The sequence below is a fragment of the Melopsittacus undulatus genome, chromosome 15, assembly GCF_012275295.1.
Source record: "Melopsittacus undulatus isolate bMelUnd1 chromosome 15, bMelUnd1.mat.Z, whole genome shotgun sequence".
NCBI classification, from domain to species: Eukaryota; Metazoa; Chordata; class Aves; order Psittaciformes; family Psittaculidae; genus Melopsittacus; species Melopsittacus undulatus.
In genome coordinates, this window is record NC_047541.1 from 3,524,577 (window position 1) to 3,543,439 (window position 18,863).

An 18,863-nucleotide genomic window follows, 5' to 3' on the forward strand; every position below is an offset into this window, starting at 1 on the left:
AACTCTTTCTGCAGAGATAAACAGTTGCCTGACATAGGCAACCTCTCGTGTTTTCAATCCCGTTTGCTCTCTTTGCCATGCACATGAAGGCACTGTCTTGTTTAGTGAAAAATTGACTCCAATTGGTGCAGGCTTTTTCTTTTTTTGTTATTTTTAGCACATTATTGGTTGCTGTCTGCCCTAAGCTCTTATAAAGTAACCCAACACTGCCCTCCCAAAACAAACACAGCAAATGCCCATGGCTGAAAGGCAGCAGTGACTCTTCTGCAAGCCGCTTCCTATCTGAACATAGTGTAACTGTGATGACTCCAGAGCTGCTGCACAAGATGCAGGGGAAATTCCCCACCTTTATTCTGGTTGCAGCTGGACTATTGGATTTAGCTGGTGAGTAATGTGTTTTGTTCTAATCTCAGTTGCTCTCTTTCTGCCTTCTTTTCTCTGTTATCAGTGGGTAGAAAAACTATGGTAAATATTGTGCCATCAGTGTCGGGTGTGTAACAACAAGATGAAGGAACAGCTTCCCTCTGTGCAGCTGTGCTATAAAGGCTCAAGATTTAGTTTAAGTGGTTTGTGTTGTGGGAGTTTTAGCAGCCCCAGATCAGGACAGTGCTGTGCTATTTAGCTGAGCTGAGAGACAGTCCGTTCCCCAGTGTATATATTGTCTCAGGTGGGGGAAAGCACCTTAAAAAGCTGGGAACAGCTTAAATACGAAATCGCTTTTTAGCTTCTAGGTACATGTATTTTCTGGCAGATGCCTAAAGCAAAATGCTTAAAGTTTTTAGAGAGATGTAGATTCACATTTTAGTCCTTGGTTTGGAAAGCATACTTGGGAATGGCAACCTTCTGAATGTGAAGAGAGGAAAGTAAGTAACATGTATGGATAGAACAATACCCTTTCAAACCACAGGTCTGCCTCTTTAAATTACAAGGTCTCTGCTTTTGATATTGATTTGAGAAGTTAAAAGTAGAGAAGTTTCTATGTTCTGTCTGCTTTATGCCGCTTACACAAAACAAACAGGCTTTTTCCTGATGGTCACCCAGTATGCATCAGGAAACTCATCAGGACAGGTATACTGGAGGAGGAAGAGCGGTTAAGGAGAGCCACGTGAGTGAGCTCATTCACGTATATATTAATCTTGCTTTGTCTGTCCTCAGGCAACTTGAGGGGTTTCATTCTCATTGCATTTTCAGTTGTCATTGATATCTTTGTACAGTTAAGATAAAGGGTTCTTCTCTGGCTGATTAATGCTTTATAAAATGGCAGAAGTATGAAATGTCATCCTTCATATGACACTGAATATAAAGAGCAGAGAATCAGACTTACAACAGCTGGCTATAAGAATGGCAGTGCCAGAGCTGCCTGTTCTCCCTCCTGTATGGTTCTGAACAGAGCCAGTGCCCACCTAACTTTCTGCTTCCCTCCCACTCAGCCTGTTGCAAAGTGCTGCTGCAAGCTGTTGAAAGTTCAAGTGCAACTGAATAGGCAAAGGGCTTGTTTCCTGTCTGCTAGGTGCCTCCTGGAGTGAGCATCATGTCAGTGAAGCTTTCGGCCTGAGCTTTCCCGGAGAAGCCCAACCACGAGCTGAGAGCATCCCAGTGTCCAGCAAAGTGTTTTCCACTACAGAAGGTAACTCAGATGAGGCAACTTTCGATTTTCAGAGTCCAGCAGCTGAGCCCACCGATGAAGTGACATCTGACTTCATCCCTGTCCATGCAGAGCCAGCTGCAAGAAGAGCAGATGCACTGTCCAAGGAGCTGGTTAGAAACTTAGGGGAGCCTGAGAAACCACACACAGAAGCAGCAGCTTCAGAACTCCGGGATGGACACGCATTTCCTAGCAAGCTCTTGAGTAGCACAAGCATCCAGGTCTCCACGCAAGGCCCACAGGCTACCCCACATCTGGAACAGCCAGACAGGTCACTGCAAGGAAAACCAGGAAATACTACAGAAGCTGCTTGCAACCCTACCAGCTCTAGCAGTGGGCTCCCCCAGCCCTTTCTCAGTGGGCAGACACATGAAGACTCTCCGGAGATTAAAGCTCCCTCTTCCATTCGTGTTACACAGCAGATGGAGGTGCCAAGTCCTAAACCATCTCTTCTGACTTCAACAGTAAATGTGTATCCTCCGAGAAAAGAAATGGCAACGTCCCCATTTCCCACAGGAGTTAAGATTGCTCTTGAAAGTGCGAGGGTGCACTGGTTACCAACAGGAACTCCTCCCACCAGCAAAAGGCCAAGAGACACAAATCCACAAGCCCAGCCTGACAGCAAAGCTGGTGTGACACCTGCACACCTGAAGACTCAGAGTGTGAATGCTGAAGCTACAACTTCCTCATCCCTACAAAAGCCAGGTTCGGGAGAGCTTGATGCAGTCTATTCCAGAATGACACAGACACGTGCTGTTCAGTTTCCCCCTATTTTATCTCTGAGGCAAGAAACAGCAGGTAGTAAAGCCAGAAACTCAACAACAGCTGTAATAAATGCTTCTGGTCACCCAACCCAGTTGCCTGCTCTTCAGACACAAGGCACCGTATCTTCTTCATTACTGGTGCACCTGGAAGCTCTAGCTCATGATGACTTACTTCCATCTCCGTTTCAAGGGTCCATTAGCACAACTGATAGACAACAGCCTCACTCTTTGTCCCTGACTCTCAACTGCACTAAACATGTTTCCCAAAAACCCAACAGGAGCTCTCAAGAAATTGCAGTTCCAGTGTTGCAAAGACAAACTGATCAGCAGCCTGTGACAAGTAAACCTGAACAACCCAGATCCCCTGAGAGCCCACAGGCTTCTGTGAATTCATTCTCATTAAGTCAGTCATGGATTTCCACATTAAAGCTTTCCCAAACTACCAAAGAGCCAAAAGTAATAACATCTACACCCTTTCCAGGTACACCTACCTTTGCTAATACAGCCCTTCAACCTGTGAGCACTTCCAATGCTGTTCATGCAGGACTTCAGCCGCCTCGTACATCTTTTCCTACTTACGCTGCATTGCAGCTAATGGGCATACCCCGCTCTGCTGAGAAAGAACTCCACAGAACAACTTCATCCATGTCTACTGGTTCTGGGCCTCAGCTTCAAGGCGTTTCTGCCCATCCTCTATCTCAGGAAGCCTTCCCTGTGATGCTGCAGATGAGCACAGTGGAAGACTCCAAAAGAAAGGAAAGTCTCTCACTGCAGCTAGGTAAAACTGGTTCTCCCCCAGGGACACAAGCCATCCCAGTCCCCAGTCCATCTGGACTGCATGACAACAGGAACCACAAAGCTGTTCCTCACAGCTTTGCCCCTCCAGCTTCCCAGATCCAGCAAGCTGGCAGCGTGGCACCTTTTGCTTCAGAACTGTCCTCGCTCTATGCACAGGGAGGCCAGTCCAAAACAACAACAGCCAATCCTGAACCAGTGGTGCCAAGTGTTCCTGGTGAGATCCCAGCATATCTGGCACAAGCAGCAGCAGTGCAGCAGTCCAACATGCCACATAATGCAGCTACCAAAAACCTCAGTGCTTTTAGAGATGATCAACTCAGAATGCTACCATCATCCCCATACTTGTCTTTTCTGCTTAAAAGCAGTAATGGCATGATATGCCTTCAGCCCATGCAAGATTCCCCTTTACCTACACAACTCCCAAATGCTAGTGTGGGGGGTCTGCTTTCCATTCAGCAAATCCTGGCAGCATCAAATTCTTCAGTGCTGAACCTTGCAAACTTACAATATCTGAGTCCTTCTAGCTTAATTCTAGTTAAGCCTGTATTTATCCTTTTGCCCACTGACAGACCAGATTTTCAGCTGGTGCCCTCTCCTGAGGGTGAAGATGGCCACAAACCTGCCCTCTTGTTCACAAACAAGCAAGATGTGAGTTTGGGTACTCCTGAAAGCAGCCATGATATCCCAATGAAAACTAGTTCTTCTTATCCCACTAGTAAGCTTTTGAGGCCTGAAACTAATCTCTTCACTCCATCTAGCCAACAAAGAGAGAAAACAAAAGTAACTTCTCAGCCAGCACTAATTTATCCTAATTATACAACCACCACTACTTTGTTTCAAGCTGTTACCTCAGCATCAAATCATCTGCTTGACCCACAGATGAGGGGTAGCACTACAGTGCAGGCCACACATCCACACAGGCTGCCTGGAGAAACACAGGTACCTGTTCTCAGTGCCCAGGCAACCAAGGCAACTGATTTGCTTTTACATAAGGGTAAGTTAGCAGAGCCTTTCACCTCCACTGCACCACCAGTAGTTGTGTCCGCACAGCATAGACCCCATATTTCCCCTGAAGTATTTTTCACAGCTGAAAAGCCACATTCTTCTTCTGCAATTGCTTTACTGTCAGCAAAGGGACACCCTGGTTTTCAAACACTTGCCCAACCTCCCTTTACTGTTACAAGGACTGTAGGTCAGGTTCAGCCCAGTAAGAAACCACTGCTGCAAACCGCTGGCCATCACCAAGGCTTAGTGACCACATCTTCCTCTGTCCATCCACAGTGCTTGGAGTGTTTGCCCTTGCACTCAGCTCGAGCCACGAAGAACCCATTAAAGGTGTCTACAGGCATCATGCCTTTGCAGTCTATGTTGCAAAGCCTCCTAAGTACTGAGTCACTCCAAGGGCTTCCATCACAAGCTCAGTTTCCACCCAGCACATCGTCAGCTCCCTCAACACTTCCAGCTGGGAATGGTCCCAGAGGTTCAGCAGTGGGCAGCACTTCAGGAGGAGTCACTGTGCATACCGAAGCAGCACAAACCCACACCACTTCTGTACAACCTGACCTTCCTAAACCTTTGGCATTTACTCCCATTGTGCCTAAGCACTTTGTAATGACAGAGAGACCACCAATGGCACCAGAGCATACCCCATTTTCAACAAAGCTACAAACAAAACCAACATTTTCTGGGAAACTTCTGGCTACGATTACCCACCCAAGGATGTATGCCAGCCCTCCTGCAAGCCCTCCTTCACCTGTGTCTGCATATGCTCCCCTGCTATCAGCCATGAAAAGTGACCACATCCATCAGGCCCCTGCTAAATTGGCCAACACAGGAGAAAATACAAAGCCAACAGAAATCACCACACATGCAAGAAAAATAGGAACTGGTAAATTCTTGGGAACAAGTGTGTCTCCGTCAGCCACGTTTAACACAAGGGCACAGCAACTCCCCACAGCAGTTCTTGGGAATAAGGTAGTTTTAACTCCGGTGCAACCATCTGTATCTGCAGGATTTACTACTGCTCTTAAGAGACAGCCTGAATTGACACAGACCACATCACAGCCTCCATTAGCAGTGACTTCTCTCTCTGTGTCTAAGGGTGATTATAGCACCTCTTCACTTGTGAACAAAACAGTGATTCACCTGCCAACATCAACTATCCAATCTGATCCAATCATGGTGCTGCCTACAATTGCCAGAGTGAACAAATCAGCTGTGGTCTCTACATCAATGGGGAAGGGTGAGGATATGTTAGTGAAAGGACATGCAGTCACCACTAGTCAGCTGCCCACTCAGGCACCCTTGTCCTCATCACATAAGGCATCACCACAACACCCTTTGGAGAAGGTATCACTGGAAGATAACACTGAGCATGAGATTGGTCATCCCAGCACTGGGTCATCTACAACAAAAGTATTTCCTGTCTCTGCTGATAAGCTTGTGAACACTGTTATTAACCAGTCAGCTGTCTTTGGTCAAGTAACTGATGCTGCTGCTGAGATGCTTCTAGACAGAGATCTAACCCAGTTGCTTCCAACCCCAGAGAACCCCTCATATTCTTCACAGGGTTTGGTAGCAAACACTGAACAATCTGAGAGGTTGTTTTTGAACACAGACTCAGAGGAGATGTTCAGAACAACTGAAGTAACAGAAGAAGCAGCTGAAGGTTTAGTAACTGTTCTAACACTGCTGCATCCAGAGCCCCCTGCACTGCTGAGTGACTCACACCAGAGGAGTGTTCTGCAGCCAGATGCCACTGTTTTGAATGGGTAATAATCTCAGTGTAGTTGCTCTTGTGTATTTATGCTGTAATTTAAGGAAAGAGGGAGTACCCAAATTGCTCCAGGGGCTCAGTAACACGGGTCCTCTGTACTGTGGGTTTAGAAACACTTTGTTCAGAATGAGTGCATCAGAACAACAAACAAAAGTCTTTTCACATTGTGGATATTAATACTGTCCTCCAGACCTAGTTTTCTTTCTCAGAATGGCCTTCAACTCTCTGCCTTTTCTCCCCAAAACAATCTACATGCAGTTGTGCAAGTGGGAACATTTGATGTTGCTCAAGTGATCAAACTCACTGGCAAACAAGGTAGAACTTCCCACACAGTGAAATCCCAGGTTCCCCTCATTTAAAATGATTTGACTGCAGAGGCAGGAGGTGGTTCTGACCATGGGAGGCTGTCATGCCAGGGTCTCCATGTTGCTCATTCACTTCAACTTACTGTTTGGTTTCACTGAGGAAACTCACTCTAATGCTGGTTTATTCCTAGCAGGCTGTGGAGCCTAGCTGGGCCTCAGCTTTCTTTCCCTGTTTCCCTAAAGCCTTGCAGTTGTGAGTGATGATGTCTGCGGCTCCGGGAACTACACTGTGCAGATGAGCTTGCACCCTGTTGCAGAAGCAGGCCCTGAAGATGCGTCGGTGCCTTCCCAAGAGACTTTCCTGGCTTTAATCACTGTGCAGAGTAACAGCAGCCAGCCCGTGCTCCAGATCCGGTCATGCTGTGTGACTCCTTCCACCAGCCCAAGAGGACCAGGTGCAATCTGCTGCTTGTTCCACAGGTCAGACATGGAGCTGCAGAGCTGGGCATAGCTTTGCTCCTGTCCTTGGGCCTGGGCTGGGAATGGGCTGATCCTTAAAGGACACTCTCTGTTGTATCCTATGGCTGCAGTCTGATCTCTTTAGAGTTCAGAGTAAGCTGAAGGCAGTAAGAATGAATCTGAGACTACTCAGCTCCCTAAACTGTCTTGTATTTAATACCAAGGGCTTGACAGGACAAAGAACCCTCAGGGGAAAAGTTCTATCATCACTTTTTGATGTATGTAAATAATCCATTCTGCTTCTCCATGTCATACTGTGATAAACACCAGCATCCTCCTTACACCTCCTGCTAGGGGACAGCAGAGCAGCCCAAAGGTGGGAGGCAGGGTTCCCCACAGGCTTTCGTTTCTCCACCAGCATTTTGCAGCTATTCATGCCTAACTTGTCTGGGTTGAGCAAAGGGAAATCAGAGGATTCATTAGTTAATATTTGTAAAGCCACTGGGACATGAAATGTGCATTAGAAATGCTATGCACTATTGTAATCAGAAAAAGAGCTTTCTGATTTGCCCATATTGGCTATAGCAGGAAATCATCTCTGCAATGCTTCTGAATTTGTCTAGGTTGGGTAATGATTATCACCCTACAGCAGCTACTTTAATGACTGCAGCAAAGTCAGCCTGCAAGAAACAATTCTGCTGCTCTAGGACTATGCTTCCACAGCAGGGACAGGGGCAGCTTCCCTGCTCTTAGCTGGGGACAGTTTGAATTTGCTACTGTTTACCATTTGTCCTTGCCAGGTTGCCATTTGAATGCAGACACATCCAATTACAACAGAGCAGTAAATCCAGAGCTGCTAGCTTCACCATCCAGCTGTTCCAGATGCTGAATCACTCAGTGGCCTATTTGCACTGTGAGCTTAATGTGTGTCTGCATGGCATGGGATGTGAAGAGGTACGTAGGATAGGTCTGTTCTCATGGGGCTAAAGAACTTTTGGAAAGACTTGGTGCTTCCAGCAAGTCCAGTCCATTCAGTAAATAATCTTGATGGTAGATTACAGAGCGTCACCTGCTTCCATTTCATACAGTTCTTTCCCAGTCATCTCCTGCATACTCCCTGTCTCCTAAAGCCCCAGCTGAATTTCTACTCCCAATTAAGCTGGCTGAGCTCACAGTGATTTATTTTCAGTTGACACATAATCAGCATAAGAAGCATATAAATAAATATGCAAGCAGCAACCTTATAGGAGACTCACAAGGAAAAGGTTCAGCAGATCTAGATAATTTTGAGTTGTAGAACTACATGAAAGGGCTCAGTTGTACTGGGTCTGGGATATGGAAGATGAAGAGACATTTACATATTGGCTGGTCCAAGCATTAGGCAACTCAGTTTTAGGACTGATAGCAAAGCTGGACAAAGACAGCCTGAGGAGGCCTGCTCCGGTCAGCAGTGGTTGCTCTGGGCTGTGCACAGTCTCTGGTGCAGCAGGTTCTGCTCAGGCACTGGGAGTAAGTACACTTTGAGGTGTTTTTCATATGTCTTTCCCAGGACTGCTTTGGAAGTGTGGAGCCGCTTCTGCAGCCAAGTGACAGGAACAGCTATGGAAACCTGCACAACCTGATCTCATTGGGCCCTGTTTTGCAAGTGAAGGACAGGTTTCTATATGAACCTGTGGAAGGTGGGTCTCCTGGTTTTTCCTTGCCTCTCTATATCTCTTTCTGCAGAAGTTTCTGTTTGACTTTTCCTGCTGTAAGAAAACCAGCACACTCTGAGCAACTTTATTGATAGCCATGACTAGATTATATCCCAACATCTCATCACCTTTGTTTTGGCCTTCCTAAATCCCAAACATGGTGGTTAATCAGTATCAGATCCAGTAGACTTTCATGCAGGAGACACAGCCAAATGCATCCTCTGGAGGAAATAAAGCTTTAGAAAGAGGAGAGAAGAGAAAAATAAGGCAGAATGTCCTCTAGCTGTTTCCTGCACATTAAAGTATTTTGGTGGGACACACAGACTGAGAATGAGGAATGTCATTAAAATAATTGAGAGATGCTAACTCTTTCCATCAAGAGAATAGAGATGAATTGGAGTTGCACCTTCTCTTTCTTCTCCCTCCCTCTCTTAAAACTCTTCACTGCTTGACTTTCTTTATTTCCAGGACCTGATTCTGCAATGCTGGTACCCATCCTGCTGGGATCCCTTACTGGCTTTGCTGTCTTGGGCAGTGCTTTCATAAGCCTTTGGCTGCATCATAGACAGAAAACCAAACACGTACACTATGCAGAGTTTGGAGAAGTCCATGGCTTGTGAACCATGAGCAGCTGACTAGTCCTGCAGATCCCACACTGCTGCTACAATGATCAGAAAAGCAATGCTTTTGCTGCTGACCCAGGGAACAAGATAGCCTATCACTTTAAGCATGTCTCTCCTTCCTTTCCTTCTGGAATCACCATCCCTGGAAGTGTTCAGAAACGGTGTAAATGAGGCCCTCAGTGATATGCTTTAGTGGTGGGCTTGGCAGTCTTAGGGCAATGTCTGGATGTGATGATCTTAAAGGTCTTTTCCAACCTAGTTGATTTTATGTTTCTATAAGTCCACCAAGTGCAGAGAAATAATTGTAGTAGTGGTCCAGCTATAAGGGAGAACAGAGCTTAAAATGCAGTATGTGTCATTACCAGCAGACAGTGTTCATAGAAATGGGAAAACAGACAGGGTGCAAGAGAGTCATGTAAAATAAAGTACTGTGGACTGGAGCCATGCCATCAAGGAGAGTGGATCTTTAGGAAACATTACAAACTCCATGTGTATTAATTGAACATGGGGATGAGAACCCAGTTGCTCATCTTTACAGTTTAAGGAGCTGAGTCCCTTTATCCTTTTGCTATACTCACTGTTACTATTTTCTTGCTTTCAGTGGAAGCAAGTTTCCTCTAACTGCCTGTTAGTAAAATCCACGTAGTGGAAGACAGTTAAGAATGCAAAAAGTGTTTATTCCTAGTCTGAAATTGGACTGCTCTGGGCAATCCAAACCTCGCCATCCTCCCATGGGGACTGAGCATCCACACCACGAGTTTTTAGGGCTCACCTTGTGCACAGCATTGCAGGTGCTCCCTAAGAATTGCCCATCAAGTGTGAAGCTGCTCCTGGCCCAGGCACCTGTCACCTCTACTCCCACTTGCTGGCACTCACCAAGGGCAAGCACAAGCTTTTCTGAAGCGAATGGCAATGCTGCCATCATCGGTGGCCCTCCCCAGCCTCAAAATGCACAATGATGCAGGTTCAGATGGTCAGCAAGGGCTGAGACCTTGCCTGCACTCAGAAACCCTGCCCCAATTTGCTCTGTGCACTGCTCAGTCTGATTGCACACCCCCTGCACCCCCAGCTCTGCCTGTAACAGCTTGCACATTGCCACCCCTTGCCCTATGAACCAGCATAAACCACTCCGACAGCAACACCACCCTACCACCAAACTTGTCTCTGGAAACCACCACCGGATACCACAGAGCTTCCCTTTGCAACCACCCGGGACCCACACAGAGAAAACAAACCAGTGGCTGCTGAGGGTTAAAATCACTTGTGCACTGGAACTGTGCTGCATCCCTTAAAGCAGACTGGGGCAGGAAAGGAGCCAAAGGGACAAGAGACGGGTGGAGAAAGCTCTTTATTGGGTACCCGCCTCAGTGAAGAGCTGGGGAAAGGGCAGCGGCAGCAGCTGGTGCAGGACGGTTTCTGCTCACAACCGCGTTCTCTCGCCCGTTCTTCCCGTTCTTCCGCTCCCATCCTCGCTCGCTCTTTCCCCGCTGCTCCTTCCACACTCGACGGACTCCTCCGCCGCTGGTCCGGCGCCGCAGCACACACTGCCCATCACACTGCCCATCACACTCCCTACCGCCCCCCCCCCCCCCCCCCCCCAACACCTCGGCAATCGCCTTTTCTCACCGGAGCGGGGTTCCGAAGCTCCGCCGGCGCTGGACGCGCTCGCAGACGGCACCCTGGGCACACGCTGCTGGGCGTGCAAAGCAGCGGCTGGAGGGGGCGGCCCTGGTCCCCAAGGCCCTCGGGGGCTCCCTCTCTCCCATTCAGGGGCACCCTGACCCGCACCCCGCTGGCGGGGCGCTCACCCCACACAGGCTGCCAGCTGCGCACTCTTGAGGCGGACAAGCGCCGCTGACCACCCTTCATCTGCTCCCATCCCACCCGCCTCCCGTGCCCTGCTCCGCTCGGTCTCTGTCTCAGTCCCAGGACTCCGGACAAAGAAAGGCAGGGATGTTGCTCCGGGGCGGCCGCCCCCCGGTCCACCGGGCGGAGGAGTTGGCAAAGGCTCCCCTGTTCCTTGGCAGCAGCCCCGGGAGGAGAAGGTTAAACAGAGGTTGGTCCCTTGTGTGGAACTGCAAGGCAAGAGAAGCAGCGGGCTGAAGAAAGGCCCTGAGCAAAGGGACATCCCTGTCACCGGGGCTGCAGTCACACTACAGCCCACGCAGTGCTCAAGTGGAGGAGAAGGGTAGCTTTATGGAAACCTAGACATACACCCGGGCTGGAAAAGCTCTGGGCAGCAGCCTGGCTGTGTGCCTGGAACTAAGCAATGGAGCTCCTCTGCATACCAAATGGAGCGACGTTTAGGATCCGCCTCTTGGCAGTAGGTAACATGGCTCATCTCAGGTAACTCCCTACCTCCCTCTGCAAGTCAGAAGCAGGAAGAGGTCCTTTATTCTTCTGTGATCCTGCTTAGCAGGAGGCAGACAGCCAGGCTGCCTGTTCTGTCATGACTCCAGAAAGAGACCGGCAACTGGGCAGCTTAACTGTCTTTAACAAGGCGGATTTTGAAGAAGACTGGGTTAAAGTGGCCAGTGGAGGCTTTGGGCACGTGTACCAGGTCAAGCACAAGAAGTGGAGAACAGTTTATGCACTGAAATGCTCTCCGTACCTGCTGCAGGACTCCAGCATGGAGAGGTAACTGTGTCTCTTCTAGCTCAGCAGTTCAAGCTGTCTATTAGAGCCATACAGCATGTTCTGGTGCTAAAGCTTTGAAGGGAATCTTCACATGGCTGCTTCTTCCTGGGAAGTCAAACTTTTGGTGGCCAAAGGGAGTGGAAAAAACACTGGTGATCTAGTGACTTGTTTCTGTCTTTCTCTCCTGTGTGTACATGCATGTGCAAGTGGGAAAGGGGCACTTATTCAGAGCAATTAGTGTTGAAATCTGGAGGCTGAAGTAGTTGTTTTAAACTTAACATGGGCATGTGGATAAAAGCAGCCTGATAACTTATTAGAAGCTTTTGCTGGACATAGGGACTAATGGGTATCTGTCAAGCTAAATTAGTCATAAAAGTCACCAGATCTAAAGCTGAGGGACAGAGAATTTCCGGCTGGGTTTGGTGAGCTCCCTCACTTGCCTCACCTCCCAGAGGTGCAGCTGCACCTTCAGTTTACTTCTTGCTCTGTCTCTCATCTGTCCATATCCTTCCTTTCTTCTAGAAAGGGTCAGCATTGCTCCTGTTGTCCTGTGCACCTGGGTGAATAGTTCTCAGTGCCTGTTTCTATTGGCTTTAGAAGGTTTCCACATGTGAGAGGCAGACCTTCAGTGCCAGTTTGCCCAGTGCACACATACCCACAGAGAGCATCTCTGAGTGCACGGTGTATGAATCTGTCATGAGCTCTCTCACATGCATTACAAAAAGGTTCTGGTTTCTCTGTGAGCACTAAGTACAAGCCCCAGAATCAAAACTGAAAGCTTCCAGGCCACGCTGTGGTTTGGAGAACCAAACAAGGCACAGCAGCACAGTTGTCTGGGAAGGGGGGCAAAGGGGGAAAGAGTTTCAGGGGAGCTTTTGAAAGTCCCTTGCACTCCTGTGTGTGGGCTTGTAAAAGTGATGTGTCTTGGTACTTCTTTCTCTGTGCTCATCCATTTCCTGGGCTGGGGAAGTTGCAACTGTCTCTTGTGTTAAACCCTTCTCCCACAGTGGGAATGACACTACCTGAGATTCCTCCCTACAGAGGTGTACACCTTACCATGGGGAGCCTGCTAGAGGAAGTCTTGCAGAAGGATTTGCTTAACTGAGCTATGTTTAAAAGCCTGGTGTGATGTTGTTGCAGGCTCAGATGTGTTCCCATGGTGCACTTTTTGAATGAAGCTTTGGCACTTCACTGCTTGGCTCCTTTCAGCACGCTCTGGGCACCACAAGTTGTTCAGCAGGTTGGGGAATGTAAAGATTTAGCGAAGCAAGTCTGCCAAAACTGGCAACAATGGACAAACATGTCTAGACTCCCTCTGGGACCAGATTGACCATGCAGGTGGAGGCATAGGAATAGGAATGGCCAGGGCATGCCCTCTGGCTGTACAAGCCTCAAGCTCAGCAGGTTAGTGTGTCATTGGATCCTGGCTGCCTGTAAGTAGGTGCAGGCTATCACTGCGGCTACCCTGTGGACATGTGTATGGAAAAGGCACAGCTCACTATGCTGTGCCTGCTCCTGACATCGCTTTCAGGGAATCATAAGCTACTGTACAACAGCTTAGCCTGTGAATAGACTGATACCATTTCTTAGTACCACTTTTTTAAACCTATTTTTTACTCTTCCAGGACCAGTATGAACTGTCTAATGGAAGAGGCAACAAAGATGGAGAAGATCAAATTCCAGCACATTGTCACTATCTATGGGGTCTGCAAGAGCCCCTTAGGGATAGTGATGGAATATATGGCAAGAGGGTCCTTGGAGAAGATTCTTCCCACTCACAAAATGTCGTGGCAGCTCAAATTCCGGGTTATTCATGAGATGGGCTTGGCTATGAATTTCCTGCATAGCATGACACCTCCTTTGCTGCACTTAGATCTAAAACCAGGGAACATTCTCCTAGATGGGAATATGCACGTCAAGGTATGACCTTAATGCCGTGTTTGTAGGGACAGGTTATCTCTCAAATAATAGAAAGGTTATTTTTGACAAATGAGTCCAGAATCTTACTAAGTTGGGTTCTTCAGGAGCACTCAGTGAAAGATTGACCAGTGGGGCTTATAAGAATAAACTGGTAAACAAATTATGTGTTATTCTCAAGACTATATGGACAGCCTGTGCCAGAACTGGGAACTTAAGGCTCCAGCTGAGGAGGAAATGCTGATCTGCTGTACTCAGAGGAAAGGACTGACTCGAGTTTTATAAGGGTTTAGTAAATTCCAGCTGCTAGCTAGCTCCTCAGATCCCTGATCACAAAGGATGGAGTTATATATCAGCTAATACAAGGAATGTGAGATTGTGAGCATTAGAGGGAAGGCTCTCATTTTTTAATCTGCTTGCAGATCTCAGACTTTGGGCTATCAAAATGGATGGAGCAGTCGAGCCGAATGCAATATATTGAAAGCTCTGCTTTGAGAGGCACTTTGAGCTACATCCCCCCTGAAATGTTCCTCCAGAACAGTAAGCCGCCAGGAATCAAATATGATGTATACAGGTAAGGGCTGCCTTGCTCTTCAGAGGGCACCCAGGGCTGGCACCTGACTCTTACACAGTGTGAAATTGCTTGTCCACTTTGGTATTCAGCTTCATTTTGGTCAGTAACAGGTGCAGAAAAGGTTTCAAGTTTACTGTTTTCCTTTTTGCCAAAGTGTTTTGCAGACCACTTCTATGTATTTATGCATATCCATGGTCTGGAAATTCATTGGCTCCTTAGTCATTGCACTACACTGTAAACCAAGACAAGAAACAAAGGAGGGTTTTTGTGGACACATGAACTTGCATTAATCAAGAGCTCAAACATCCAAAGTGGTACAGTGGAAGAAAAGGCCACAGGAGTCTGACTTCCACAGGAAATACTCTAAGTCACTCACTCCTTCACTACACCAACACTTTTGCTGGGGCATCAGAGATGTTTGTAATGATTCATAACTTCATGTCCTTTTGGTGTGGGGATGAAATTCTTCCATCCTGAAGAAGTTCTTTCCCAGTTTCCCCATTTCTCAGGAACATAAAAAGTGAACTTTATGTTTGTGTACACATGGGAGCTATTGCTCATGATCTCCCATTGCCTGCAGCTTTGGAATTGTCATTTGGGAGGTACTTATGCAGAAGAAACCTTATGCAGGTAAATATAAACACTTCTTACATGCTCTGCACTTACTTATTACAACCATCTTCACAGAGAAAAAGCCCAGTGCATGTTGCTCTTTTACAGGAGCTAACATGATGGCCATTATAGTCAAGGTTGCAGCAGGGAAGAGGCCCTGCCTAGAGCCCATCAATGATGACTGGCCAGGAGAATGCCAGCAGATGATTGACTTGATGAAGAGATGTTGGGACCAAGACCCTAAGCAAAGGCCAAGCTTTACAGGTAACTGATGTGATACATGTTAGCCAGGGGTCAGCTGCATGGATTAACAAGTGGGGGATAAACTCACATATAACTCTGTGGCAGTTAAATTGCCTGTGGTCTAGGAAATGCTTGGTACCTATTTGCTGTCAACACATCCTCTTTCCCCCTCTTTCCTTCCTTCCCATAGAGAGGCTATGTGGAAGAATTCCACAGCCTTGGGTGTTGACTGGGTTCTGAATATCTGTGTAGTCTGCACAATTAACAGTGTATCTGCTCTGGTAGATATCCCTGTAGAAACAGACATGCTGCTGTCATTGATACAAAGCCTTGTGGTAGATCCAGAGAATGAGCGCCTTGTTAGGAAGATGTCCCACAAGCCTGCCATCTCTGGGAAGCAGCAGGTAAGGAAGGCTTCTCTGTGCCACTCAGGAAATGCCCTGAGTCCTCCCCTGGGTTTCTCTGGCTAAGAAACAAAAATCAGGTTTCAGGATAGGAACAATTTAACCCAGCTACTAGAGTGTAATTGTGCCTAGAAGTCAGCTGCATACAGGGTGAAGTAGCAGGTGTGAACTGTTGCTGTTTTGAGGTTTTGCCTAGTTGTATAGTCAGCAAGAGACAAGAAGCCTGAGTACAGAGGATGGAGGAGGTGGGGTGGTTTCTGTGCATCAAACAAAATGACTAGCTGGGATGATGCCATGTGCACATGCTGCAATGAGGATGTAGAATATATGTATGTTTGGGAGCAAATGAGTAAGAGGGAAATCTCATTGATACCCAGCGATGATTTTCAGTCTCCCACATTCCTGTTAGTGTCATGATTTGCTGTGCTGAGTTTTGGATGTGATAACAGTGTTGGATAAAACCCACTGGAATGATAATACAAAATCCTAGAGCAGGAGCAAAGAAGAACTATGTGCAAACATTGTAGGATGCAAATAAGCAACTTTGGTTTATGGCTTTTTCTTTTCTCTTTCATGAAATGAGAGTAACAAAGAAGAATTCACCTTCCCCCAAGACACCAGGAGTGGTGGTAAGTAGGAAACTTTCTTTATAGTTCAAAAATAAAGAAGATGAAGCCTATTTCCTAGCTCTCCAGTGACAAGGATGTGACTAAGGAAATTTTCCTATGTGAGTGACTTCTTTTTAAGCTAAGGGAAATGAGCTCTACAGAAAACAATAGATATAATTCACATGAGGGAGAAGCCAAATGTCTTGCTGCTTTCTGAGAGACTGCATGTAGCAGTCTTGTCTCACTTCATATGCTTTAGCTCTAAAATGACTTTTATTTCATTTCAAACTATGAAGAGTCACATGCTCTCCCTCCCATTGTGTGCACACCAAGCTATTTCACTTGGTCTTACTCTCTCCTATTTTGTTTCCCCTCCTCGTAGACACTGACAATCAAGAGGTTCATCTCCCACCTTCTTACAGTGAGATTGAAAGCCCAGAGGACATCCTGTCTGAGGAAATCTGTAGAGTGGATGAAAATGGCCTCACATTACTTCACCTCATGGTGATCCAGGGGAATGTGGAAAAGGTGAAGTTTCTCCTGAGCTGTAAAGCCAATGTGAACAGCCGGGCGGTCTGTGGCTACACCGCACTCATTATGGCTGTTCAGAAGAGGTTGCCGGAGATCTGCTCAGTTCTAATAGAGCATGGTGCAGACATCAATATGCCTGATGAGGATGGCTGGACACCTCTTCACTTTGCTGCTCAGAATGGGGATGACAGAATCGTACGCCTCTTGCTGGACCACCAGGCGCAGGTAAATGCTCAAGAGCACGATGGATGGACCCCTCTGCACTTGGCATCACAGAACAACTTTGAGAATGTGGCCCGAGTACTGCTGTCTCGCCAGGCTGACTCCAACACCCAGGAGTCTGATGGCAAAACTGCCCTTCATGTGGCAGCTTGCTTTGGACATTTCAGCTTGGTGAAACTGCTGGCCAGTCAAGGAGCAGACCTGGAGAAGAAGCAGAAGAACCACAGAACCCCTCTTCATGTTGCTGTGGAGAGAGGGAAGTTCAGGGTAGTCCAGTATTTGCTGAAGAACGGGACCTCTGTCAATAGCCTGGATCAAAATCATTACAGTGCCCTGCACCTGGCTGTGGTGAGGGGGAAGTATCTCATCTGTGAGAAACTCATCAAATACGGAGCTAATGTGGAGCTAAGGACAGACAAAGGCTGGACTCCCCTGCACCTGGCTTCTTTCAAAGGACACATTGAAATCATCCACCTGCTAAAGGACAGCCACGCCAAACTGAATGCCAAAGGAAGCATGGACTGGACACCACTTCACTTGGCCACTCGCTACAGTGATGAGCCGGTAGTCTGTGAGCTATTGAGATGTGGGGCAGATCCCAACATTGCTGAGAAGTCAGAGTGGACCCCTCTCCATTTTGCAGTCCAGAGGGGCTCCTTTTTGACTGTCATCAATCTTCTGGAGTGCAAGGCAGATGTTAATGCTAAGAACAAAGTGGGTTGGACACCCTTGCACCTTGCTGTTCTCAAGGGGAATATGGCCATTATAAAGACCTTGATTAAGGCTGGTGCTCTGCTTGATGTGGAAGATATCACTGGCTGTACAGCCCTCCAGTTGGCAATCAGACATCAGAGAGAAAACATCATTACTCTGCTTCAAGGCAAGGACTCGATGAATAAATCAGGGAATAGGACCGTGGTGAATGATGCTAAGATTTCAAGACCTAAATTTGTTTCAGGAAGGACAGATTTGTAGGTTCAAGTCTGGCATTTATGACTTGAGGTTTCCAATATCAATTGCTATGATTTAAACTATCATATCTTATCACCTGGTGATTACAGGGAAATACTTTTTTCCTTCCTCTTTTTTTTTCTTTTTCCCTTTTTTTTTAATAGAAAGTTTATGAGCATGAACACTTAAAGAATAAAAGAAAATGGGGCTGAAGAAATGAGCTGACAAATTATTTTCCAGAATCTGATCAAGCTTGTAGAACATTTGGGCTTGGTGATGATGGCTTTAGGCAATGCTTTCCTGTTTTAATACTGTGCAGAGATGGAAATTGCTATATGTACTCCCTTTTCACATGGGCAATGCTGAAACTGTGCACAGCAACCCATACATACAAGTCTTGCACAGATTTTATTGCTTTTATTCTATGTTTTCCTACAGAGCAAATGGGTGTAAAATGGCCTTGGCACATGTGGGAATTCAATCATGAGATTCTCACCTGCTGCTGGAAATAGATGCTAAGGATATGGTACAGCATTGTGTCAGGTTTTCTGACAGCTTGTTTTTGAAAGACAAAATAAAACAAGGAAGAAAAATCACTACTTGAGTGTATTTAAATGGATGTCATTAAATGAATGGAAATTCCAGAAAAATCCCACTCCATCCTTTCAGAGGAAAAGAACCTATAGCTCTTTTCCTAAGAATTCCTATTAGTGACCACTTTCACACTTCAGACTTTAAACACTTGAGGCTGTCATTAGAAAGGTGGCTCTAAGGATGATTCCAAAAGTGGATTCAGTTCTGAATCCTTTTCCCATGAGGGCTACCACTAACCTCCAGTCTGAACTACAAAATGCTGCTGTGGGAGTTCCATAGACTGCTCGAAACAGCTCCTACTTAGAAAAGCAGTTTCTCAAATCCTCCTACCCCTCTGAGGGTTTGGTTTATGTTCTGGTTTTGTGTTTTTGTTTTGTGGGGGGGTTTGGGATTGATTTTTTGTTTGTGGGGTTTTTTTGTAGTTTTTGGGGGAGTTTGTTTCTTTTGGGGTTTTTTTGGGGGGTGTTTATGTTTGTGGGGTTTTTAAGAGCAGTGAGCAGCTGGGA

General features: G+C 46.8%; 2 protein-coding genes across 2 annotated transcripts; both read left to right on the plus strand.

Moving 5' to 3' along the window:
* Positions 1–326: 326 nt before the first annotated feature.
* Positions 327–9,061, plus strand: LOC115945557 (mucin-6-like). Its single transcript, XM_034069622.1, has 6 exons — positions 327–384; positions 1,511–5,978; positions 6,532–6,768; positions 7,548–7,701; positions 8,297–8,426; positions 8,910–9,061. The coding sequence occupies exons 1-6, from the start codon at positions 327–329 to the stop codon at positions 9,059–9,061; spliced, it is 5,199 nt and encodes a 1,732-aa protein (XP_033925513.1).
* Positions 9,062–11,437: 2,376 nt separating this feature from the next.
* Positions 11,438–18,359, plus strand: ANKK1 (ankyrin repeat and kinase domain containing 1). The gene is made up of 8 exons (XM_034069614.1): positions 11,438–11,701; positions 13,327–13,621; positions 14,041–14,192; positions 14,773–14,822; positions 14,913–15,068; positions 15,333–15,451; positions 16,035–16,080; positions 16,442–18,359. The coding sequence occupies exons 1-8, from the start codon at positions 11,514–11,516 to the stop codon at positions 17,785–17,787; spliced, it is 2,352 nt and encodes a 783-aa protein (XP_033925505.1). The 5' UTR covers positions 11,438–11,513; the 3' UTR covers positions 17,788–18,359.
* The last annotated feature ends 504 nt before the right edge of the window (positions 18,360–18,863 follow it).

What these genes read in the sequence shown, in the direction of transcription:
- LOC115945557 (XM_034069622.1), top strand. Translation starts at nt 327, where the DNA reads ATGCAGGGGAAATTCCCCACCTTTATTCTGGTTGCAGCTGGACTATTG. An exon ending in ATCTGCTGCTTGTTCCACAG is followed by an intron (nt 6,769 to 7,547) that starts GTCAGACATGGA and finishes TGTCCTTGCCAG; the next exon opens with GTTGCCATTTGAATGCAGAC. An exon ending in TCTATATGAACCTGTGGAAG is followed by an intron (nt 8,427 to 8,909) that starts GTGGGTCTCCTG and finishes CTTTATTTCCAG; the next exon opens with GACCTGATTCTGCAATGCTG.
- ANKK1 (XM_034069614.1), top strand. Translation starts at nt 11,514, where the DNA reads ATGACTCCAGAAAGAGACCGGCAACTGGGCAGCTTAACTGTCTTTAAC. An exon ending in ATGGGAATATGCACGTCAAG is followed by an intron (nt 13,622 to 14,040) that starts GTATGACCTTAA and finishes ATCTGCTTGCAG; the next exon opens with ATCTCAGACTTTGGGCTATC. An exon ending in CCAAGACACCAGGAGTGGTG is followed by an intron (nt 16,081 to 16,441) that starts GTAAGTAGGAAA and finishes CCCTCCTCGTAG; the next exon opens with ACACTGACAATCAAGAGGTT.